Source organism: Oncorhynchus mykiss, chromosome 28, assembly GCF_057628025.1.
Source record: "Oncorhynchus mykiss isolate SJ-2025 chromosome 28, ASM5762802v1, whole genome shotgun sequence".
NCBI lineage: Eukaryota > Metazoa > Chordata > Actinopteri > Salmoniformes > Salmonidae > Oncorhynchus > Oncorhynchus mykiss.
The window spans coordinates 37,334,462-37,360,344 of NC_143049.1; the positions used below are offsets into that span (position 1 = coordinate 37,334,462).

The 25,883-nt window shown below is 42.0% G+C and overlaps 1 protein-coding gene across 2 annotated transcripts in view; it reads right to left on the bottom strand.

Annotated features, from left to right (window-relative positions):
- Positions 1-185: 185 nt before the first annotated feature.
- The window catches only part of LOC110508243 (E3 ubiquitin-protein ligase rnf213-alpha), a 63,382-nt gene continuing 37,684 nt past the window's right edge, over positions 186-25,883 (bottom strand). For both annotated transcript variants that reach the window (XM_090225261.1, XM_090225262.1), the window contains 35 exons: positions 25,674-25,723; positions 25,395-25,539; positions 21,532-21,667; positions 21,218-21,403; positions 20,931-21,061; positions 20,587-20,732; positions 20,221-20,430; positions 17,557-17,744; positions 15,684-15,804; positions 15,167-15,267; positions 14,857-15,036; positions 14,575-14,741; positions 14,291-14,393; positions 12,813-12,927; positions 12,464-12,671; positions 12,065-12,264; positions 11,721-11,843; positions 11,428-11,538; positions 10,607-10,849; positions 10,417-10,510; positions 10,127-10,161; positions 9,927-10,030; positions 9,331-9,487; positions 6,580-6,754; positions 6,168-6,262; positions 5,793-6,041; positions 5,455-5,584; positions 5,219-5,299; positions 4,891-5,071; positions 4,184-4,385; positions 3,960-4,037; positions 3,645-3,842; positions 3,174-3,266; positions 2,762-2,940; positions 186-1,044 (listed from right to left, as the gene is read on the bottom strand). In XM_090225261.1, coding sequence (XP_090081387.1) covers positions 894-1,044; positions 2,762-2,940; positions 3,174-3,266; positions 3,645-3,842; positions 3,960-4,037; positions 4,184-4,385; positions 4,891-5,071; positions 5,219-5,299; positions 5,455-5,584; positions 5,793-6,041; positions 6,168-6,262; positions 6,580-6,754; positions 9,331-9,487; positions 9,927-10,030; positions 10,127-10,161; positions 10,417-10,510; positions 10,607-10,849; positions 11,428-11,538; positions 11,721-11,843; positions 12,065-12,264; positions 12,464-12,671; positions 12,813-12,927; positions 14,291-14,393; positions 14,575-14,741; positions 14,857-15,036; positions 15,167-15,267; positions 15,684-15,804; positions 17,557-17,744; positions 20,221-20,430; positions 20,587-20,732; positions 20,931-21,061; positions 21,218-21,403; positions 21,532-21,667; positions 25,395-25,539; positions 25,674-25,723 — 5,066 coding nt within the window. In that variant the 3' untranslated portion in view covers positions 186-893. The remainder of the gene's footprint in view (positions 1,045-2,761; positions 2,941-3,173; positions 3,267-3,644; positions 3,843-3,959; positions 4,038-4,183; positions 4,386-4,890; positions 5,072-5,218; positions 5,300-5,454; positions 5,585-5,792; positions 6,042-6,167; positions 6,263-6,579; positions 6,755-9,330; positions 9,488-9,926; positions 10,031-10,126; positions 10,162-10,416; positions 10,511-10,606; positions 10,850-11,427; positions 11,539-11,720; positions 11,844-12,064; positions 12,265-12,463; positions 12,672-12,812; positions 12,928-14,290; positions 14,394-14,574; positions 14,742-14,856; positions 15,037-15,166; positions 15,268-15,683; positions 15,805-17,556; positions 17,745-20,220; positions 20,431-20,586; positions 20,733-20,930; positions 21,062-21,217; positions 21,404-21,531; positions 21,668-25,394; positions 25,540-25,673; positions 25,724-25,883) is intronic.

Sequence of the window (25,883 nt, forward strand, 5' to 3'; positions counted from 1 at the left end):
TTCATTTAAGATGAACTTAATTTTGACCCAAACATCAATTTTAAAGAACTTACCCTTTTAAAAACAAAGTGAAAACCCTATAAAAAATTTGTGCAAATTATTTATTTAATTTAATTGTACATTTTAACTAAGTTTTGGAATAGCTTTCTCTCTGTGGTAGAAAACAGTGAAGGACAGCCATGATATAATTGAATCTCAAAGTGAGATGATGGCTCCAGCCCCTTTATTTCAGGAGGTCATGATTGGACAAATGATTTAAGACAAAGCAAAGAATCTACTCATATTCAATCAGAACAAAAAACTAATGGAGATGAGGGCTATACTGAATTCTCAACCAGATAAAATTCTAATGTCGTGCATTTCACTAACAAGGCTGCAAATTAGACAAAATGGACCCATAGCGCCCACTGATCTAAAGTCAATGGTGTCAGGATATATTATCTTGGAAGAAACGCCAAACAACAAGTCTGAAGATTGCGAACCTATTTTTTTTTTAAAAACGAGGTAAAAACGAGAGCATAACATAAAAATATAAACAATTTTACAATGCATCAAAAAAAAATAGAAAAGTTTGAATAGAATCTCAAAGTCAACTATATTTCCCCCAAAAATGAACATAAAAAAATATTCACTAAACTATTACTTTTAACAGTCAAGGAAAATCACATTCAAAGCAGTTTTTTTGCATGGAGGAAGGCATGATTCTTCATATTTACCATTTACATATGCATCTGGAGTGTCGGTGGTGCACATACTGTACTGTGCGATCACTTGTGCTATCACTTAATGGCTAATAACAAATCGTGTTTATGACAGGCTACTCCTGTTATCTATTCTAACATTTCCCTGATTGTTTATAGTAGCCATTTACATTCAAATGGACAGTTGATCAACTACGCCATCCATTCCTGTTGGTAAGTCACAGTGAATTTCCAGGTCTCTACAATCTGTGAGAGGAGTATCTTGTCTGGGAAGGAGGCCTCCACGTCAGGCAGGACTTCTACTCCTTTGCGGTCCATGTATCCAGCCAACGTCTCTTTGACACTAACAAGGTAGAATGAGAGAGAGAGGAAAAGTCTTGTGATTTCAGACCTCAGACTATTAAAAAAAAAATATATTTAACCAGGTAAGCTAGTTGAGAACAAGTTCTCATTTACAACTGCGACCTGGCAAAGATAAAGCAAAGCAGTTCAACACAAACAACAGAGTTACACATGGAATAAACAAACATACAGTCAATAACACAACAGAAAAAAAAGAAAGTCTATATAGAGTGTGTGCAAATGGTGGGTGTTGTTATCGTGACAAATGAGCTGAGATAAGGCGGAGCTTTACCTAGCATAGCCTTATAGATGACCTGGAGCCAGTGGGTCTGGCGCCAAATATGTAGTGAGGGCCAGCCGACGAGAGCATACAGGTCGCAGTGGTGGGTGATATAAGGGGCTTTGATAACAAAACGAATGGCACTAGTTTGCTAAGTAGAGTATTGGAACAGTTTTTACCCCCAAGCCATAAGACTCCTGAACAGGTAACCAAATAGTTACCCGGACTATTTGCATTGTGTGCCCCCCCAATGCCTCTTTTACGCTGCTGCTGCTCTCTGTTAATCATATATGCCCTGTCACTTTAACTTTACATTCATGCACATACTACCTCAATTGGGCCAACCAACCAGTGCTCCCGCACATTGGCTAACCGGGCTATCTGCATTGTGTCCCACCACCCGCCAACCCCTCTTTTTAACGCTTCTGCTACTCTCTGTTCATCATATATGCAGAGGCACTTTAACCATTCCCATATATAAGAAAGCTCAGGAATTCAAAAACATTTTTGGACACATATTTAACTCCTTATTTTTGTCGGCACAAAACTACTTCCATTTGTTTGTATGGGTTACCTTGAGACGAGTCCTGTGACACTTATGGGGGTCGTAGAGCTAAATGGAAAACAACCCTGACCTGTTCACCGGACGTGCTACCTGTCAAAGCCCTGCTGATTTCAACTCTCTAGAGACAGCAGGAACGGTAGAGATACTCTGAATGATCGGCTATGAAAAGCCAACGGACATTTACTCCTGAGGTGCTGACTTGCTGCACCCTCGACCCTATGAACATTTGAACATCTTGGCCATGTTCTGTTATAATCTCCACCCGGCACAGCCAGAAGAGGACTGGCCACCACTCAGAGCCTGGTTCCTCTCTAGGTTTCTTCCTAGGTTCTGGCCTTTCTAGGGAGTTTTTCCTAGCCACCGTGCTTCTGCACCTACATTGCTTGCTGTTTGGGGTTTTAGGCTGGGTTTCTGTGCAGCACTTTGATATATCAGCTAATGTAAGAAGGGCTATATAAATACATTTGATTTATCGCGCGCCGGGTCAGACGCCGCCATTTACCCGTGACTGTATTCATGATACAGCACTGCCACTTGTTCCTTATTACTTAAATTACAAAAAAAGACATTCCATTGCATGAGCCACATCCGTTAGCATCATTTGATAGAACATTCCAAAATACCAAAATTATTGCATCACAATACCAGGCAGCCATTGCAAGTGTACCCATGAGTTTACCAATCCATTGCCAGGGTTAAAGCTTCCAAACCCGTTCTGTTCATTCTTATTGCTATGATTGCTACATACTCCCCCCAAAAAATGTTAGCCACAAAACAAGCCAAACTGGAAAAGTGAACTATCCCTTTATCGTTGCATGGTTTGGAACCTATGATTTGACCCAGAGTTCCTCCATGGTTGCCATTTGACCTCACCTCCAGTCTGGTCTGTAGGTGTCTGAGACATGTGGTTTCCCCAGATTCAGCAGGAGGAACTCGTGCATCTCCAGTAGCCAGGTGTCAACGTGACCCTTGGAGATGAATCCCTGGAGCAGCTTCTTCTGTTCCTCCTCCAGGGGCTGCTGGTACTCTGTAGACACCCCAGAGAAAGGGTCCTTGAAGAGGAGAGAGGGGGGGAAACTCTCAGCTGTGCAAATACCACCTTAAAATTTTACAATGTAATACGTTTGGGTTTAAAACATTGAACCCTCTCTCAGAAAAGCTCACACAATTGACACAGTCACGTTGTTTTAGGGATGATTGTGTCATGTTTTGTGGATGATTGTGTCATGTTTTGTGGATGATTGTGTCATGTTCTGTATCTCGTTGGTTGGTCTGAACGTCTTACCCTCTTCAGACTCTTCAGCATGTTCTCTGATTTGAGGGAAGACAGGAGCTGCCACAGAGCCACACCGTGCTTCAGACTGCACCTGCCCAGAGCCTACAGAAACGGCACCGCATAGAACACACGTTACGAACATTGAAAACAATTCACCACTTGGTAGAATTAGCGATGCACAAAATAAAAAAAACAGCAATATCTGGTTGATTTCTAAACAACTAAGAGCGTTGAAGTGCGAGGCTAAACCTCTCTGCTGTTTTGGTTCACGTTGTAGCAGAGTGAATCGCACAGCCGTGCGCATGCACAGATACTCTCTGTGTGACAGTGTGAGAGAGAGACGTAATTGCATCACGTTCATCTCAATGTCTGCAGTGCTGTTCGTGACAACATCCTGTTGCCTAGTCCTCAGTTTAAGTTGATATTGACCGACCAAGTCATGTGTTTCATGTAATATTATAAATGGTGTGGCTGTGTCACCTTTAAGATGTGAGGATCCATCTGCTCGCCCATCTTCAGCATGTCCTCCAGGTAGCAGTCCAGGGGCATCTGGGAAACTCCCCCAGTCATGGACAGGAAGCCCAGAGCCAGCTCCACAGCCTTCAGGGCTTCACACACCTCACTGTACGACTGCAGATCCCTGGACAGGGCTGTGAGGGTCAGGGACGGCAGATGCTCCTAAAAGAAACAACAACATTTCAATATTTTTTTTTGTTTTGTAAAGTGACGTGAATAATCACATGCCATATTAAGAGTAATAAACAAAAACAAGTTTGATGATGAAGAACGACTTGCCTGAGACACGTTTCCTTTCACCATTTTGAAAATGATGTCATAATCTCTCTCGTGTCTGGTGACCAGAGTGGGGATTCCCTGAAAGTCAACACATTGGTTCAGTCAGTGAGTGCCATATTATCGTCAACTATAGTCCAATATTCCACTCAGATCTGTGAACACTGAAGGGGTAGGAACTATGGAACGTGACCAGGGACTGAAATGGAACCAGGCCCTGAACTTACAGTCAGTGTGATGAGAGGCTTGCCCTGCAGGAAACGGGTCAGAACCTGCTGCTGGATCTTGGGCAGGTCGTACTCAGACAGGGTCTCCTTGCCACGCTCCAGGCTGTACTGGCAGTTAGACAGCACCAGGGGCAGCAGGTCCTTCTCCAGTTCATAGCGGATCACATGCAGCTCTGTCAGCTCTGACAGGCTCACCTTGTAGCTGTTGATGCAGAAAGTCAACGGGCTTTAACCTATTTGTTTTATGCTTTATTCATTGCTTCCCATGTTTTGATCATTTGTCCACAATCCCCAATTCTTCACTAATTGAGCGCTTTTCAGTAGAGCAAAAAACTGTGGTGATGATGCAAATGGTCATTTGAACAAATGAACAAAATCCTAACATATCGTTTTGAGTAAACAATCTAATTGAAATCAAATGTATTTTATAAAGCCCTTTTTACATCAGCAGATGCAGTGCTTATACAGAAACACAGCCTAAAACCCCAAACAGCAAGCAATGCAGGTGTAGAAGCACGGTGGCTAGGGAAAAACTCCCTAGAAAGGCGAGAACCTAGGAAGTAACCTAGAGAGGAACCAGGCTATGAGGGGGGGGCCAGTCCTCTTCTGGCTGTGGCTGGTGGAGATTATAACAGTAGCTGGCCATTTAAAAATGTCTCTTTAAGTAAGCTTTCGGTGGAACTCTCTCTCATTCTTCATTAGTGTACCTGGTGTCTTCCCCAGTGTGGCGGTCCACAGAGTGCAGCAGCTCATTGTGAAGGGCCACCAGGTAGCTTAGCAGAGCCGTGGAACACAAGCCTGGACCCTGGCGCCGCGGCAGGAGGTACTGGAGGTCACTGTCCAGGTCCAAATCATCCTTCCAGAAGTCTTCTGGGATCTTTATCTCATCTACACACACACACACAATGAAAACGTTCATGATTCACAGACAGGGGCTGTCAAAAACACACACTAAACAATAGATTATTGTTTTTGACTATTCATTCTGGTCGTAAGGGCAACCTGCCATGTTTTATAGAGGACAGGGTAACTCACTGGTGGCTACAGATACTCTGAGCAGGTTCCACGTGTTCAGAAATATCTGGACGTGCTTCTCATACCACACTCTCATTGGTCCTGTTAGAAGATAAACATTTATTGAGAACAAAAAAAAAAAAAATTCACAAAATTCTGTTTTTAAGGAAATCTATATGAAATTGGGCAAATCGTCAATAACTCGGCAGGTAACTATGTTGCATAGTACCAAGGATGGATGGTTACGATGCAGTTACCTGACTGTCGTTGGATGAACTCTCTGATGGAGACATCCATCAGGTCTGATGAGTTCTGGAACTTTTTCACCAGACTCTTCTGTAGGGCCAGGATATGTGGAAGGAACTTGACCTGCCGGAACTCCGCCTCCTGTTCAATCACCAAATGAAATAACGCAGCCGATCATGTGATTTAAAAATGTCCCAGAATCACAAAGAAACCATTAAAGTATGCTGTTGACATTTTACCACATAAAATATAGCAAGAAAGAGCACATTTCATAATAATACATAGTTACAGTATACATACTTACAGAGCGTTTACGAAAAACCCCAAAAGACAGTTCATGGCGGTTTACCTTCTGTAGGAACCTCCAGAGTAATGGCAGCTTGTCCTTTCCGTCATTCTGTTCTACGATGTGGGTGAGACTGAGTAGAGACACCCTCTCTCTGCAGCTCCAAACCCCTGAACAGTGGACCTGGGAGCCCTGAGACAGGGAGGACAACGGACACTCGTCCCCAAATGTCACCCTCATGACGAAGTTAGAGGAGACACGGGAGTCGTCTCTGATGGTGGCGTTCACCTCCCTCAGCTGCTGGTCAAGTTTCTGTGATGACACACACAAATGGTTGTCATGGTTCTTGTCAAAGCTGGAATAGAATATCTTTAAATCACGCTGTACAGTACTAGCCAACTGCCAAATATTAGCCAAATATTATCCAAAAGGACTCGCCTTCAACTGAGGAGTGATGATGTCAGTAGCAACAGTTGTCTCCCAGGTATCTCTTGCCTCTTTAGTTGAGAGTTGGGGATCATTGCCAGCCGGCACTAGAAACAAAGACTAGTCAATGATGGGGCTACTGGTGCGCTATACAGTCTCCAAGCATTTTTAGCTTTCATCATTGTAACCAGCAGAGTTCAGCAGGTACTTGCACTTAAGCCATAAAAAAAGAACAAAATATATACTAAAATATAAAAATAATAATTTTTTAAAACTTTACAATGGCACTTTGTATTCTTTCCAGCGTGGAATTAAATAATGTATCTTTTACATCTCGGCCTTCTTGTTTTTTCCCCTCCTTTTTATAGCTTGAGTGAGTACCTGCCAAACTCAAACAATTCCTTTTTGAAATGAACGTCCTTACATTGATTGGTCGGTGGTGGTTCCAGAATGGATCTGACTATCAGGTGGACGGTGGTGACCGTGTCATCATTTCCCTTCCCCAGGGCTTTGGTCAGCTGATCCATGTCTTTCAGCAGGTGACAAATCAGAAATTGGCAGGCGTCCTGGACTGGAGGCTGGATGATCTGCTGGATGGACTAGAAAGAAAAAAAACAGGGAGATTATTGCAGGAAAGAATACAAGAGGGTGAAAGTGCAAGGTATAGAGAAGGATAGGGCTCCTGTTTCAGTGTCTCTTGATATGAAATGTTTAAAAAATAAGGCCGTTGAACTTGACGCTGTCAAGTAAATAAGGCCGTTTGAACATTCTTTTTATTTTCATTAAAAACTAAATAAGGAGCATACGTTTCAGCCTTTTAGTTAAAAAGTTCTCCCCGACGACATCATCAAAAGTTAAATCACTGTTTTTGAAAATGTTTTTTTTTCTCTCCAAACACTATGAGATTTGCGGTGACGTGGGGAGCAAGAAAACACCCTGCCTCTGGATAGACACTTGTTGCAGGTTTTTTCGAAAATCACTGTTTTTTAAAAACTTTTAATCCTACCCTGTGATGTCACAGAGAAGTATTCTTTTAGGACCTCCTTATCTTTTGAACCGCGGATCATAGAAATTGTACTATTTTCACATATTGTAAAACGTTGGTTAGGTGCTGGAGATAACGAATGAGGTTTAAAACGTGGCATAAATGTCCTTTACTACTAATGAAATATATTTATCTTGCATCTCAACCTCGTTGGGTTATTCCTTTTCGTGGTTTTAAAGTGCGACGACCTTTTGAGCTCTATAGATATTTTTTCTCCTACGCACCAGCCACCTTTCATTCTAGCCTGAGCGCAAACCTTCATACTGACTTTCGGAGAATATTAATTGTGAAATACTGCCTTCTATAAACTTCTTTGGATTTCATTTGCAATAGAACATTTGAAATGAGTAAAAAAATATAAACTAACAAGCTGACTGATGCTACATCTATACAGGTCTTATTGTGAGCTATATAATTGAGTAAACAATGGTACACAATTTCAATTTACTTATGGTAGGTTGTCCCATTCAAAAACACATATTTTGACCAATGGGTAAAATAATATCCAACTGCTAAACACAGCCTACAGTGTTGTCACCATATTAGCTAACGTCATAGTCAACATAGCTACTAGAACTAAAGCGTTAGTAAACCCGCTACAATCTTGCTGTACAGTGTACAGTCAGCAAGCAGTTTAGCAGTTACACCGGCGGGCCCTGGTGGCAATACATATATAAAACCAAAAGCTTACCTTGACTTGGAAAAGTTTGAGCCGCGTGTTTGAGTAGGCTAAACTAGCTAGCTAAGTAATTAATTTGTTCAAAACTGTTCAACTATTGTCTTTATCGCTCTTTGAGTCAACTACTCATCACATTTTATGCACTGCAGTGCTAGCTAGCTGTAGCTTATGCTTTCAGTACTCGATTAATTTTCTGATCCTTTGATTGGGTGGACAGTTCATGCTGCAAGAGCTCTGATAGGTTGGAGGATGTCCTCCGGAAGTTGCCATAATTACCGTCTAAATCTATGGAAGGGGGTGAGAACCGTACCTGTTCTCTGGCTGCACCATGGTGCTACCCTACAGAGTGCTATTGAGACTACTGTAGACCTTCATTGTAAAACAGTGTTTTAATAAATGACTTGGAGACGTAAAAATGTTTAGTATGGTTTTATCTAAAGGATAACTTTTTACTGTTTCACTATTTTTTATGGAATTCACTGAAGATGGTCCTCCCTTCCATGCTCTGGTATAGATAATCCTCTAAGAAAGCCAGTGGTCCAAGCCTCATGTCTCAATCACAATCTGTTAAGACGTTAACAGAGTTTTTACCCTCGTTGGATGGTCAGAACTAGGGGGACTAAATCAAATGGGTCCAGAGAGAAAAAAAGTGGTCAGAAATGTTGAACATTGTGGGGCGGCAGGGTAGCCTAGTGGTTAGAGAGTTGGACTAGCAACCGGAAGGTTGCAAGTTCAAACCACCGAGCTGACAAGGCAATCTGTCGTTCTGCCCCTGAACATGGGCAGTTCCTAGGCCGTCATTGAAAATAAGAATTTGTTCTTTAACTGACTTGCCTAGTTAAATAAAGGTAAAAAAAAAAAATTGCATCAGCTAAGCTGGATTCTGTGCAAGAATTAAGGCTACCTGACAGGCAAACTTTCCTGTTTCGTGTTTTCGTTCTTTCTTCTCGAACCCACAGGGCATAAAAAAAATTGAGAGGTAAGATCGATATCGATTTTGAGACTAAATTATTTCATGTAGCGTCAATGTCAACCAAGCTTTTTATTTTACATTTAATTCAGCTCGTCATGCAAATTTTGCTTTTAGCAAACCGCAGAAACAACTTTGAAGGCTAATACCCCAAATATATAAAATCCTCAAAAGTTGTTACTAGAAACCTGCACCGCTATGTCAATAGAGCTCGATGCTTATAAATTAGATGTATAATGTCATGAAATCCGACTTTAATGTTGATATGTCCAAGAAAGAACCCACTGAACAATTAATAACATGAATTATCATATTTCTATTGGTAAAATGTATTTTATATTACAAGGAAATGGAATTTCATCACCAAAGCAATCACTCTTGGCAGTGTGGGTGGACTCCCTACTTAATTAAGGTACTGTTCTTTCACACACTGGACCCATAAAGCTAGAAAGAGTTGCTTTTGGCAGACAAGATGGCCTACCTGTGGCTGCTCTGAGGCCCCTCTCAGCATGGCCAGGTGGGTGAGCAGTCTGACCAGGATGAAGGGGGTGAGGGACATGTTTTTGGTGTCCAGGGTGTCTGGGTTGTCCCTCCTCTCAGGGTCTCCCAGGATGTGGCCAGTCCTTGTGAGATCTCCCCTAAGAGGACACGTTCAGTTTTTGGTCGTGACATGAGATCTGGAGCCATGTATCAAACGTATCAGAAAACACTCTAAGAAAAAAAGGGTTCCAAAAGGGTTCTTGTCTTCATAGGAACCCTTTTTGGTTCCAGGTTGGACCCTTTGGGGTGGAAAGAGTTCTACCTGGAACCAAAAGAGTTCTACCTGGAACCAAAAGGGTTCTACCTGGAACCAAAAGGGTTCTACCTGGAACCAAAAGGGTTCTACCTGGAACCAAAAAGGGTTATTCGAAGAGTTATCCTATGGGGACAGATGAAGAAACCATTTTTCTAAGAGTGTGGGAATGCTGATCTAGGATCAGGTCCCTCCTGTCTTTTGTTTAGTATAATTTTAAAGGCCAAACTGATCTTAGATCAGCACTCCTACTCTGATGCTTTGGCAGTAGAGAGCTGACTTACTGCTGTAGCTCCATCTTCTGGAAACCAGTCAAGGGAACATGGTTCTCCCCTCCAATCTCCACCTCACACTCTAGACATTTTGCCTTATGGGTGGGTTGACCACACTGCAATAGAGTGGGTAAAATCAGTTGGCTGTTTGCTTAGCTAACGAACATAAAATATTAAAACTAACGCAATTTTACATGAAGAACTTTGCTTACCTTATCCACAACACAGGGGTGACCATTCGGACAAGCTGTTGAGATTCGAGTCAAAACTGAGCTTATACAGAAATTGTATTGTTTTTGACCCAAAATTATATTAGCTGAATCTGAAAATAGCAATCAATTTCCAACGGTAGATATCCACAACACAGTTACTGTCTAAACACTTCCTGTAGCACGATGTTAACAAATACCATTTCACAGAGGTGTACCTCCGATGATTAACTCAAAGTTCAAGTTACAGTACAAGCGTTTATCAGGTTAGGATTCAAAATGTCTGTACTTACAGTACCAGGAGAGTCCATAATCCACTTTATTCTGTGTTATAAGCCTTTGAGCGACAGCCAGCATGTCCTCAGGCATTGTGGGTAGAAAGGCACTCTGTTGGGGTAGACATAAGCAGATAAAAGACAACTCCCACAGTCAACAAGGAGAAAGTCAATGTAAGATATTGACAGGTGCTGATGATAATCATACCAGCATATTGTTGGGAGACAGGCCAAGCTGCTGTAGAGGTGTGAGCAGCCCTTCTGTCCCAGTGAGCAGCACAGCAGACATGTGGACAGCCAGCTCTATAAGGGTGTGCTCCACACTGGACCGGTCTGCCAGGACACTCAGTCCTCCCATCCTGTTGTGAACCAATTCTTTGGCAAAGTCCCTCACTTCCCTGCGATGTAGGTACCTTGATCCCTCGATGAAGTCCTCAAGTGCTTTGCATTGCTGGAGGAGTAAAACAAAGTCAGACATTTTGGATAAGTGTAATTGGGATTTTCTGAAGTCTACAAATATAAATAGAATTCAAAGTATAACTATTGTAACTTCAAAATCGGAATAGTTTGCCAACTCTATCGTTAGTTGTGGGCTAACAGTTTTCCCTCGGATGTTGAGTTGAAGGAGGTGGTCCAATGTGTATAGCTTAGGGGTGGGGTGGAGGCCTGTGTTCCTACCTTAGGGGTGGGGTGGAGGCCTGTGTTCCTACCTTAGGGGTGGGGTGGAGGCCTGTGTTCCTACCTTAGGGGTGGGGTGGAGGCCTGTGTTCCTACCTTAGGGGTGGGGTGGAGGCCTGTGTTCCTACCTTAGGGGTGGGGTGGAGGCCTGTGTTCCTACCTTAGGGGTGGGGTGGAGGCCTGTGTTCCTACCTTAAGGGTGGGGTAGAGGCCTGTGTTCTTACCTTAAGGGTGGGGTGGAGGCCTGTGTTCCTACCTTAGGGGCGGGTAGAGGCCTGTGTTCCTACCTTAGGGGTGGGGTGGAGGCCTGTGTTCCTACCTTGAGGGTGGGGTAGAGGCCTGTGTTCCTACCTTAGGGGTGGGGTGGAGGCCTGTGTTGGCTGCTCGGTACAGACTGGTGACTTCTCTGAAAAGAGCCAGCAGGATATACAAGGTCCGCCTCCTTGCAGGTGCAGTACATCTCTACAACAAAACAACACACAAAGCTGAGGACAAATTCACCAAACATCCATAAAATCTTAGGTTAGAAATAATTTTAATAAAACGAACACACACACACACACACACACACACACAGTAATAAAACTAATACACACACACACATTACATACAGTGGTATTAAGTTTAGTGGAGTTTACTAATACCTGACAGGTATCCTCAATCTCCTGCACACTGTCCTCTAGTACTGCTTTGGCAACAGCCTCGCGGATAACCTGGTAGTCGTCTCCATAGACGAGATACTGGTCCATCTGGCCAACATCTTCATTCTGCATGCAAGACGATGGAAGAGACCCTGATATCTATAACATCGTCCTTCACAGTACTAGCTAAGAAATACACATTGTTGTATCTAACCCACTCAGGTCCCTCTTTAGAAACATGTTTGTAAACACTAGAGGACAGAAAACAGGATCAATGGGGGATTTTCAACAGTAAAAAAAAAAAAAAATGGGGTTGTATGTACATTTCATGAAACCCTGTGATGTACCTGTTGCTGCACCTCTTCAGGAAAAAGCCACCTGTACGTCTCTGTATCCCTCAGCATTCTCTGGACATACTCTACACCCTGCTGGCTGCTGATGTTGCGGATCAGGTACACTCTGTACCAGTCGTTCTTACTCTCCTTACACAGGCTCCTAACAGCACACAGGAACTCCTCGACCGCATCCTGACGATTTTCACATTCCCCTGCACACAATATGAGGAACCGAGGACAGATCTTGGATCAGTCAGTCAAAGTGATTGCAAGTATTCCTTATAAAACATTCCATATAAAATAAATAAATAAATAAATAAATAAATATATAATTAATTCACACCAACAAGCACAATTTGTAAAGCAACAAGGATCAGAATTCGTGACGCCACATTGACTGAGTGTTTTTACCAGACTGTGTGCTATGGAGCAAGTGTGCAGCCGTGTCCAGGCATAGACGGACCCTCGCGATCTGTTGCAGGTACTCTATTGTGACAGTCTCAGCCGACGCAGTGACAGAGTCCAGGAAGTGACTCAAGAACTCAGTCTCTTTCTGCAGGTAGGCCTGCTGGTCTGCAGGCTTCTGGCATTCATGTGGCTTTCTGTCAAACATGGAGTCCTGCAGAAAAACAGTTTTAAACATTCTATTTATTTAACCTTTATTTATCCAGAAAGTTCCGTTGAGGTTAGAAGACCTCTTTTACAAATAGAATAGTGATAGCACTCCATTGATTTAGGGTGAAATCCTGTCAGATCCTACCTCAAGGCAGTTGATGTAGAGCGCATAAAGTTCATTTTTATCCTCAGCCTCTAGAATGTTGCTCTCTTCTATCAATGTCAAATACTGCTGCAGATATTCTTTGACTTCATCAAAGCTAAAAACACACAACAAAAAAAATGTTAATTTTCAGTCAAATGTTTGATAACATCTGAATCAAACTGAATTGCGTTGCTGGTTACAGCAGCATTGCAGTGATACACTACATGATGAAAAGTATGTGGACACCTGCTCGTCAAACATCTCATTCCAAAATCATGGGCATTAATATGGAGTTGGTCCCTCCTTTGCTGCTATAACAGCCTCCACTCTTCTGGGAAGGATTTCCACAAAATGTTTGTAACATTGCTGCGGGGACTTGCTTCCATTCAGCCACAAGAGCATCAGTGAGATTGGGTACTGATGTTGGGCAATTAGGCTTGGCTCGCAGTCAGCATTCAAATTCATCCCAAAGGTGTTCGATGGGGTTGAGGTCAGGGCTCTGTGCAGGCCAGTCAAGTTCTTCCACACCGATAGACAAATAATTTCTGTATGGACCTCGTTTTGTGCACAGGGGCATTGTCATGCTGAAACAGGAAAGGGCCTTCCCCAAACTGTTGCCACAAAGTTGGAAGCACAGAATCGTCTATAATGTCATTGTATGCTATAGCGTTACGATTTCCCTTCACTGGAACTAAGGAGCCAAGCCCGAACCATGAAAAACAGCCCCAGACCATTATTCCGCTTCCACCAAACTTTACAGTTGGCACTAAACATTGGGGCAGGTAGCATTCTATTGGCATCCGCCAAACCCAGATTCGTCGGTTAGACTGCCAGATGATGAAGCATGATTCATCACTCCGGGGAACACGTTTCCACTGCTCCAAAGTCCAAGCTTTACACCACTCCAGCCAACGCTTGGCATTGCGCATGGTGATCTTGGGCTTGTGTGCGGAATGCTCGGCCATGGAAACCCATTTCATGAAGCTCCCGACAAACAGTCCTTGCGCTGACATTGCTTCCAGAGGCAGTTTGGAACTCGGTAGTGGAGTGTTGCAAACAAGGACAGACAATTTTTACGTGGTACCGCGCTTCAGCACTCAATGGTCCCGTTCTGTGAGCTTTTGTGGCCTACCACTTCGCAGCTGAGCCATTGTTGCTCCTAGACGTTTCCACTACACAATGATAGCACTTACAGTTGACCGGGGCAGCTCCAGCAAGGCAAACATTTTACGAACTCACTTGTTGGAAAGGTGGTATCCTATTACGGTGCCACGTTGAAAGTGACCAAGCTCTTCAGTAAGGCCATTCTACTGCCAATGTTTGTCTATGGAGATCGCATTGCTGTGTGCTCGATTTTATCCACCTGTCAGCAACGGGTGTGGCTGAAATAGCCGAATCCACTCATTTGAAGGGGTGTCCACATACTTTTGCATATATATATAGTGTTTAAACAACACTTTCTTTTCTGGTTCACTCACGTGTACTTGAGCAGAAGCTTGAGTATCACTGATCGCACCACAGGATTCTTGTCCATAGACTCATCAAATGGTGAGAAATCTTTGGTGTGTATCTGACTTTGTGCTGGAACAAATATAATACAAATCAGAACAAAGATTTAAAAACATTTTACTGAGCCACAATCTTCCCTCCGGTCTGTTTAAATGCTTAAAATGTCCAAAAGAATACAGGAACAAACGGAATCTAAACTCTAGATTTTTGACTAGTGCGTTTGTGTGTTATTGCATGTGTGTGTTGAGGGTACCTCTGATGAGTGGGATGGGTTCTGTCTCGACCATGAGGAAGGACAACAGGTGCAGGATGACACCTTTTGATGGGGGGATGTTGTCCTTGAAGCACACAGTAGTGACCAGGTCTATGAAAAACGCATTGCAACTCTGCCTGAACTGGGCGTTTAGGGTGATGCAAGCTCTGCAAAACCATAAGACAGATTTAGACAGATAAGACGGTTACAGGGAAAGACATGTCCTTTATCATTGGCTATCCAGTTTTTTTTGTTTTTTTTTAAAGGGTAAAACACACCCACCTTATGTCCTCTGACACTTTGACCTGGAAGTCATCTGGGAGTTCGTGTTTGCACATGGGGCAGTACATTTGGCCTGTGTTGAGACATCCTCTGACACAGGTCAGACAGAAGATGTGGTGACAGGGCAGATCCACCGGGTCTTGTGGTTCCCCCATGCACACACGGCACTGGAAACCAAACCTAAGGAAAAAAAATAGCTGGCGTCATTAAACATCAAATTCTGTATACAGCTTATCAGCCACAGCGAATAATGTAGATATATAATATGAATAGCTTTTTACACTAAATAAATTATATCAAATAGACTTACTTGCAAATCAGATAACTTGCTTTTTGCTTGCAAGTCTTCAGTATTGTAATGATGGCCGCAAATGGTTCCTCCGACTTTACGTCTGAGTTTTTTGCCAGAATCTGCCACACGAGATAATTAGCAGTCACATATTAGTTAAAATTACATCCAACCGATTGAGTTGATTTCAGTTATTTTTTATTTTTATGTAAATTACACAGTTGTCGCCCATTACTCCCATGGGTTTTTAGCTAGTGGTGTCAAAGGTTAGCTGAAGTTCCAGGGTTAGGAACAGTTTAAACAGTCACTTGTAAAATACTGAATTTATCCTTTAAGCACAACGTTCAATGTAATGAGAAAATTGCAATACGTTAACATAGTTCAAGAGGTCAGGTTCACATATACATAGTTAAAAAGTGATGGGTGCTAAACCTGAAATAAGGGATGGAAAATAAATATATAACTATAAACAAAGCCCAAAATGTAAAATCGGTGGCATGTTGACTTAAATAACAAAATATATATTATGTGAACTCACTTTGCCTAAGGTATGAGTGTGATCAAGGACCAGAGACTTGAGCGCCCTCTCCTCAGACTCAAAGCCTAGCAGCATGTGTTCCACAAACAGAAAGACGATGCAGATACGGTTCCAATGATTACTAAAGACACAAAACAAACAAGGACAAATCTTTACTTATTCTGGAAGAATTAGCCATATCTGGGAGAAAGTTAATTCAGACAAACAATTACTTACACATATATACATATATTTGTTTGACTATTTTCTATATTGTATCAAAACACAAACACAGACATCAAAACTATGAAACAACACATATCATGGAATCATGTAGTAACCAAAAAAAGCGAAAATATATTTTATATTTGAGATTCTTCAAAGTAGCCACCCTTTGCCTTGATGACAGCTTTGCACACTCTTGGCATTCTCTCAACCAGCTTCATGAGGTAGTCACCTGGAATGCATTTCATTTAACAGGTGTGCCTTGTTAAAAGTTCATTTGTGTAATTTCTTTCTTTCTTAATGCGTTTGAGCCAATCAGTTGTGTGTTGTGACAAGGGAGGGGTGGTATACAGAAGTTAGCCCTATTTGGTAAAAGACCAAGTCCATATTATGGCAAGAACAGCTCAAATAAGCAAAGAGAAGCTAGAGTCCAGCATTACTTTAAGACATTAAGGTTTCTTCAAGTGCAGTCGCAAAAACTATCAAGCGCTATGATGAAACTGGCTCTCATGAGGACCGCCACAGGAAAGGAAGACCCAGAGTTACCTCGTTAGAGAGGATACGTTCATTATAGTTAACCACACTTCAGATTGCAGCCCAAATAAATTCTTCACAGAGTTCAAGAGACATATCTCAACATCAACTGTTCAGAGGATACAGCGTGAATCAGGCCTTTATGGTTGAATTGCTGCAAAGAAACCACTACTAGAAGACACCAACAAGATGAAGAGACTTGCTTGGACCAAGAAACACGAGCAATGTTCATTAGACAGGTGGAAATCTGTCCTTGTCTTTGTTTGACGCAGAGTAGGTGAACAGATGATCTCCGGGTGTATGGTTCCCACCGTGAAGCATGGAGGAGGAGGTGTGAAGGTGTGGGGGTGCATTGCTGGTAACACTGTCAGTGATTTATTTAGAATTAAAGGCACACTTAACCAGCATGGCTACCACAGCATTCTGCAGCAATATGCCATCCCATCTGGTTTGTGCTTAGTGGGACTATCATTTGTTTTTCAACATGACAATGAACCAACACACCTCCAGGCTGTGTAAGGGTTATTTGACCAAGAAGGAGAGTGATGGAGCACTTTATCAAATGACCTGGCCTCCACAATCACCCGACCTCAACCCAATTGAGATGGTTTGGGATGAGTTGGACCGCAGAGTGAAGGAAAAGCAGCCAACAAGTGCTCAGCACATACGGGAACTCCTTCAAGATTGTTGGAAAAGCATTCCAGGTGAAGCCGGTTGAGAGAATGCCAAGAGTGTACGAAGCTGTCATCAAGGCAAAGGGTGGCTACTTTGAATAATCTAAAATATATTTTGATTTGTTTAACACTCATTTGGTTACTACATGATTCCATATGTGTTATTTCATAGTTTTTAATACTACAACGTAGAAAATAGTAAAAAGAAAAGAAAAACCCTTCAATGAGTAGGTGTCCAAATTTTTGACTGATACTGTATATTTTTTGTTATTGCTTTTTGAATACCATGGATATGCTTTCTTTACCACTTCATTCCAACATGTGTGGATGGACTGGCACCTTGAATTCAGAACTTTATACAGTGAAGGTCTTCACCTCTTTCGCAATGCATATTGACTTTCTTATAAACAAAATAAAGTCAAATGGCCTTCTGTAGTCTTTCAAAGAGACATTTCCCTCACCAGATGTAGTCAAACAGTTCCCGGCTCCTCTCTCCATACTGCTTCAGGCTTCTCTGGGAGCAGACCAGCTCCATAGACCCCTTCAGTCTTTTCACCTGCTTCAGCCAGTTCTGGCACTGGGCATCAGAGTCCAATGCAGGGGGTTCCAGGAGCTCAACACAGGCAACTGCTGCATAGACATCCAGAACCTGTGGGGGGCAGGGTAGCCTAGTGGTTAGAGCGGTGGCTGAAGCAAGTTCAAATCCCCAAGCTGACAAGGGTCGTTCTGCCCCTGAACAAGGCAGTTAACCCACTGTTCCTAAGCCGTCATTGAAAATAAGAATTTGTTCTTAACTGACTTGCCTAGTTAAATAAAGGTACAAAAAATATTTAAAAAATTAAAAACCTGGCAGAGGAGTGAGAAAGAAACATGGTATAGTTACTGACATGTTTACTGTGACATTTCTATCAGCATGTTGGCAGTACAGTATATACTGTACTAGTAGAAAGAGGAGGAAGGGAAGCGCTACTAAGGTACACAATAGTACATTTTGGTAGACAGAAGGGGCTCTTTGGTAAAAGGCGTGAATTGGTCATCAAAAAGAAAGGAGGACCAAGGCACTAGTCATATAATACATTAAAATGGCTTTATTTGTATGGCATGTTCAATAGAAACAAGGTTTTAAAAATCTGATGCGTTTCGGCTGCAAGGCCTTCGTCAGGGAGTACTCCCTTTTTTGACAGTACATACTGTAGATAACCTACTACTATCATACATTCATATATACTGTATGTTCAACTACTATCATACATTCATATATACTGTATGTTCAACTACTATCATACATTCATATATACTCTATACAAACATTTGGAACATAAAAAATCTGATTTCTCATAACTAAATGTGGCAGTGTGTGGAAAATATATGCACTTAGCATCTCTGGGCTGTCCTTCACTAGTGTGATTCTTACCATCTCTGGGCTGTCCTTCACTAGTGTGATTCTTACCATCTCTGGGCTGTCCTTCACTATTTTGATTCTTACCATCTCTGGGCTGTCCTTCACTAGTTTGATTCTTACCATCTCTGGGCTGTCCTTCACTATTTTGATTCTTACCATCTCTGGGCTGTCCTTCACTAGTTTGATTCTTACCATCTCTGGGCTGTCCTTCACTAGTTTGATTCTTACCATCTCTGGGCTGTCCTTCACTAGTTTGATTCTTACCATCTCTGGGCTGTCCTTCACTATTTTGATTCTTACCATCTCTGGGCTGTCCTTCACTAGTTTGATTCTTACCATCTCTGGGCTGTCCTTCACTATTTTGATTCTTCCATCTCTGGGCTGTCCTTCACTAGTTTGATTCTTACCATCTCTGGGCTGTCCTTCACTAGTTTGATTCTTACCATCTCTGGGCTGTCCTTCACTAGTTTGATTCTTACACTGGGCTGTCCTTCACTCGTGTGATTCTTACCATCTCTGGGCTGTCCTTCACTAGTGTGATTCTTACCATCTCTGGGCTGTCCTTCACTAGTGTGATTCTTACCATCTCTGGGCTGTCCTTCACTAGTTTGATTCTTACTCTGGGCTGTCCTTCACTAGTGTGATTCTTACCATCTCTGGGCTGTCCTTCGCTAGTTTGATTCTTACCATCTCTGGGCTGTCCTTCGCTAGTTTGATTCTTACCATCTCTGGGCTGTCCTTCACTAGTGTGATTTTTACCATCTCTGGGCTGTCCTTCACTAGTTTGATTCTTACTCTGTGCTGTCCTTCACTAGTGTGATTCTTACCATCTCTGGGCTGTCCTTCACTAGTGTGATTCTTACCATCTCTGGGCTGTCCTTCACTAGTGTGATTCTTACCATCTCTGGGCTGTCCTTCACTAGTGTGATTCTTACCATCTCTGGGCTGTCCTTCACTAGTGTGATTCTTACCATCTCTGGGCTGTCCTTCGCTAGTGTGATTCTTACCATCTCTGGGCTGTCCTTCGCTAGTTTGATTCTTACCATCTCTGGGCTGTCCTTCGCTAGTTTGATTCTTACCATCTCTGGGCTGTCCTTCACTAGTGTGATTCTTACCATCTCTGGGCTGTCCTTCACTAGTGTGATTCTTACCATCTCTGGGCTGTCCTTCACTAGTGTGATTCTTACCATCTCTGGGCTGTCCTTCACTAGTGTGATTCTTACCATCTCTGGGCTGTCCTTCACTAGTGTGATTCTTACCATCTCTGGGCTGTCCTTCACTAGTGTGATTCTTACCATCTCTGGGCTGTCCTTCACTAGTGTGATTCTTACCATCTCTGGGCTGTCCTTCACTAGTGTGATTCTTACCATCTCTGGGCTGTCCTTCACTAGTGTGATTCTTACCATCTCTGGGCTGTCCTTCACTAGTGTGATTCTTACCATCTCTGGGCTGTCCTTCACTAGTGTGATTCTTACCATCTCTGGGCTGTCCTTCACTAGTGTGATTCTTACCATCTCTGGGCTGTCCTTCACTAGTGTGATTCTTACCATCTCTGGGCTGTCCTTCACTAGTGTGATTCTTACCATCTCTGGGCTGTCCTTCACTAGTGTGATTCTTACCATCTCTGGGCTGTCCTTCACTAGTTTGATTCTTACCATCTCTGGGCTGTCCTTCACTAGTTTGATTCTTACACTGGGCTGTCCTTCACTAGTGTGATTCTTACCATCTCTGGGCTGTCCTTCATTAGTGGGATTCTCTGCAGGTGAGGAACCACCTGTGGTTGCAACGACATCATCCTGGTGAGGTTGTGCAGACGGGTACGGTACATGTTGTAGGCAGTGTGGACCAGGGGCAGGGAGGGAATCTCTTCACTTGGAGCTTTTCGTCGCCTCTGGAGCTCATTCACACAGCAGCTCAGGGCTTCACACAGATGCTGGGAAAATAGATATATTCATTAGGATCACCTAATTGATGGGTAGCCATATTATTATCATATTTGACAGTAAATAGAAAGGACCTTTCTATAAATGGAACCTATTGTTTTACTATTTGTATGTATTGAAAACATGATGATGTTGCAAAGGCATACCTTTAACTCCGCCTCCGAAGCCACTTTCATCGTCATGGCAATGAAGTCCTGCAGGTACCTTTGGAAAAATTCCCTCTGCAGTTTCTCACCCAATGTAGCCAGATACTGACCAAGGGGGATTTTCTCAAAGAACACCTCGACACGTCCTCCCAAGAAAAAAAAACATTTGTAAAAGATTGAGTTTATACAACCAAATACTGTAAGTAGTGCACATGAGAGATAAGAAATTCACCTTTAAGAATAATGTATTACATTTGCATAAGCTATACAATTGTTATCTAAATGTACTGTTCAATTATTATTATTTTTTTTTAAAGTCTGAATTAAGGCATTCAATTATTTACCTCTGGTCTGCTGAGTTTGAATCAATAGTTCGTCCAGGATATCTCTGATCCTCCAGCTAAAGGGCATTGTGCAGCACATGGTCCTCTCAGCTGTGACATGGCTCTGCACCAGGATGGTCTTAGACTCAGAACTGTGGGAAATGGGGAGTTTGTGAGCAGTGACATCTACCTGTTCCACTGAGACACAACACAGGCTACATAAAACCTTACACTGTCATACAAGGACTCCAGGCAGTCCAATCGGTTTCTTAATCCGGTCTGTGTATCATCACATATAAATCACTCACTTGAGATCAAAGTTAGGAATATCAAGCATCTCGTTACTGCCGAATATCTTCAGCCACAGGTTTCGGACTTCCTCCCCACTGTTGCTGTCCAGCAGGAGGTCAAGATTACGGTCCCTGTCGATGACTGAGACCAACTGGGCCAAGAGGGGTGTGACCACTGCTTGGATTCTCTTCCATAGAGTTTGTCTGTGGAACAAATACAGTATGAACTGACTATACTTCTGAACAATGACAAGACAAAATAACCATTTGAAAATGAATTAAATTATAGATTTTCCATATGCAGAGTAGCGCAGTATCATTGATTAACATACGTGAAGGTTCCCCCCTCCTGAAGAGCATCGATGTTGGACGCCTCCGTTAACACCCAGAACTTGGGGGAAGGGATATTTCGCTCACGGTTCTCCAGTAGAGTGTGAAGGCGGCTTCTCAGGGTTGTCAGGAACGTAGCTTTAGGGCACAATACAGAGATCAAGCATATACATTCATGTAAAAGCCAGTTACCTTTAGTTACAGTATTTGTTTGCTGTTACGACCTGAGATAATTGTTTCTCTCAGACATTCTATATTTGGATTTTGGGCCCATTTATAATGAAAAGTACTATAGTAAATTATGGTATAAATACTATATTATTCACTGTAGTGTTTTTACAGATTTGACTGTAATATACCGCAGTATTTACAGCTAACTAAAGTATCAATTACTGTAGTAAATGAAAAACTGTAGTAAATACTATAGTAATGAATGTAGCATTTTTGTGGATTGTAGTATACTGTAGTATTTGCTGTAGTGCTTTTGCAAATATTACGGTAGTATTTACAATAGTGTTTTTGTTTTACTATCTTTGACACAGAGGTGCAGGCTTTCGCCTTGAGGAAACCTACTGGAGAAGTACTAAAAGATTACATTTTCCATAACCTGTAGGTAAGTAGGACTGGGGTCTGAACGGATAGTTCAGAGTTTCTGCTCTTTTGTATAACCTGTAAGGAACACAAAATATGGTCTATACTTGGCATGCAGGTTTCCAACTTATGGGTGGCACAAATTGGGATATGGGGAGGGGAATGGGCAGGGTAATATGCAAATTAAATACAGTAGTATTTACTATAGATGAAAAAAAAGGGTTGTGTTTTTGCAGACATTACTGTACTATTTACTACAGTGTTTTTTGTGTGGAAAATACTGTAGTATTTACTATAGTTTTCTACAACAATCGATAGTTAGTACTACACATGATCGAGGGATACTACAGTGTGCAGCATAGTTATTATACAGCATTGTTGAATACTTGTTTCTGATTGGCTAGAAGGGCATTCTAGAATGGGCATTAAAAATCAGATAACGGGACAGTTGTGTAGGTGTCCGGATGTATATTTTACATGCAGACCGTACTTGCTACAAAGTTACAGAAAGCTAAACTAACCACCACACAAACATACATTGTAAACACAGGTCCAACAAGGAAAAACTCAGCTAGTTAGCTACTTTTTTTGGAGCATCTGATGACCAAACATGATGAGTGATGAACATTAATTTATCTCGTCCCTACTGTTGCAGTCATGACGCAAGTGGCACTATGCTATCAAATCCTCCCATGTTTCTAGTTTAGTGGGGCTATGCTGTCGAATCCTCCCATGTTTCTAGTTTAGTGGTGATATGCTATCAAATCCTCCCATGTTTCTAGTTTAGTGGTGCTATGCTGTCAAAATCCTCCCACGTTTCTAGTTTAGTGGTACTATGCTATCAAATCCTCTCACGTTTCTAGTTTAGTGGTGCTATGCTGTCGAATCCTCCCATGTTTCTAGTTTAGTGGTGCTATGCTGTCAAAATCCTCCCACGTTTCTAGTTTAGTGGTACTATGCTATCAAATCCTCCCATGTTTCTAGTATAGTGGTGCTATGCTGTCAAATCCTCCCATGTTTCTAGTTTAGTGGTGCTATGCTGTCAAATCCTCCCATGTTTCTAGTTTAGTGGTGCTATGCTATCAAATCCTCCCATATGTGTCTAGTTTAGTGGTGCTATGCTGTCAAATCCTCCCATGTTTCTAGTTTAGTGGTGCTATGCTATCAAATCCTCCCATGTTTCTAGTTTAGTGGTGCTATGCTGTCAAATCCTCCCATATGTGTCTAGTTTAGTGGTGCTATGCTGTCAAATCCTCCCATGTTTCTAGTTTAGTGGTGCTATGCTGTCAAATCCTCTCATGTTTCTAGTTTAGTGGTGCTATGCTGTCAAATCCTCTCACGTTTCTAGTTTAGTGGTGCTATGCTGTCAAATCCTCTCACGTTTCTAGTTTAGTGGTGCTATGCTGTCAAATCCTCTCATGTTTCTAGTTTAGTGGTGCTATGCTGTCAAATGCTCTTACGTTTCTAGTTTAGTGGTGTTATGCTGTCAAATCCTCTCATGTTTCTAGTTTAGTGGTGTTATGCTGTCAAATGCTCTCAGGTTTCTAGTTTAGTGGTGTTATGCTGTCAAACCCTCCCATGTTTCTAGTTTAGTGGTGCTATGCTATCAAATCCTCCCATATGTGTCTAGTTTAGTGGTGCTATGCTGTCAAATCCTCCCATGTTTCTAGTTTAGTGGTGCTATGCTATCAAATCCTCCCATGTTTCTAGTTTAGTGGTGCTATGCTGTCAAATCCTCCCATATGTGTCTAGTTTAGTGGTGCTATGCTGTCAAATCCTCCCATGTTTCTAGTTTAGTGGTGCTATGCTGTCAAATCCTCTCATGTTTCTAGTTTAGTGGTGCTATGCTGTCAAATCCTCTCACGTTTCTAGTTTAGTGGTGCTATGCTGTCAAATCCTCTCACGTTTCTAGTTTAGTGGTGCTATGCTGTCAAATCCTCTCATGTTTCTAGTTTAGTGGTGCTATGCTGTCAAATGCTCTTACGTTTCTAGTTTAGTGGTGTTATGCTGTCAAATCCTCTCATGTTTCTAGTTTAGTGGTGTTATGCTGTCAAATGCTCTCAGGTTTCTAGTTTAGTGGTGCTATGCTGTCAAACCCTCCCATGTTTCTAGTTTAGTGGTGCTATGCTGTCAAATCCTCTCATGTTTCTAGTTTAGTTTAGTTTAGTGGTGCTTTGCTGTCAAATCCTCTCATGTTTCTAGTTTAGTGGTGCTATGCTGTCAAATCCTCTAGTTTGACCAGCTGTTTTCAGCAATTTATATTTTTTTGATTTACAGGCTGAACAAATGATTTAGCTAGGTTCTAGCCTAGTGTTTGATATGTAATGCAATCTCCTTGTAAAGAACAGTGTCAAGTGTCCAGACAAGAAGGCAAACATTCCAGGCAAAATCAGGCATCATCAGATCGTTATGGATGTATCCAAATGAATGTCAACAGAAAACAGCTTAAAGCAGCTACTTCGCTGTTATTCTGGCTGAAGAGTTCGTAACTGTGTTAGCCGTAGCTATTTGGCTAGTTAGCAAAAAAAATTATTAGAACGTTGCCAGTGAAAATATAGAAGAAACACACATAGAACCATCAATATCAAACTAATCGAACAAGCGACTGGGTCGCGTCGCTAAGCAACCAAAAGATGAGAAAGTATGAATTTGTTTTTATAAACATTTAAATATCAACTTTTTTTGTTCTACCGTTAAATGTGTGCTTTAATATTATTTTTTCTTTGGCAACTGTGGTATTAGCGGGATAAACGCTTCCCTTCTGTGCATTACATTGGAAAAACGAACTCCGCAAGAGAATTCGGCTCTGCCTTGTGCCGCTGCCTCGTCCATTATTTCCAAGGTAATGTACAGAACGTTGGCGTTTATCCCTTACACATAATACAACATTCTATAGTAAGCACTACACGATCGAGGGATACTAGTGTGTAGTATACTGTTCTAGTTCATTACAGAATTCTATAGCAAGTACTGTAACATTTTATAGTGAACTGTAGTATTTTTTTTTTCAAGTGAGAAGGTTCTAGGTCTTGTCTTTAACCACTGCAACTACAGTAACACACTGGAAATATTGTGGTTCCGTGACCTTTCATGTCCTCGTTATCACTGAAACTACAGTAACACACTGGAAATATTGTGGTTCCGTGACCTTTCATGTCCTCGTTATCACTGAAACTACAGTAACACACTAGAAATATTGTGGGTCAGTAACCTTTCAGGTCCTCGCTATCACTGAAACTACAGTAACACACTGGAAATATTCTGGGTCAGTAACCTTTCAGGTCCTCGCTATCGTCCAGAAGTGTCAGCAGGATCTCGACCCTCCTGGTGCTGAGAGCTCCACTGTCCTCCTGATCTCTGAGCATGCTCACTGCACTCTGCACACAGCTTCGCATCAGATCTCTGGCATCAAACTCAGCCTAAAACAACAACATGCTCACATGAATAACACACAACTGACCTTGTTAGGTTTACAGAAACCAGAAGCACATGCATATTATAATTAAGAACTGCAATACAAACTTGTATACAATATGTAGTATACAATACTTACAGAGTGCTCTACCCCATGTGCCTCGATGTATGTGTCATCTGTTTGCATTGCTGGAACAAGAAAGAAAACTATGAAAAAACTAATTATCTAGGATTATTTACAGTCAATTCCCAACTATGGCATTTGTGCTACTGTGCATAATAACAGTTGGTAAAGCATGGCACTTGCAATGAAAGGGTCATGGGTTCACTTCCCACTGGGGCTGCCCAT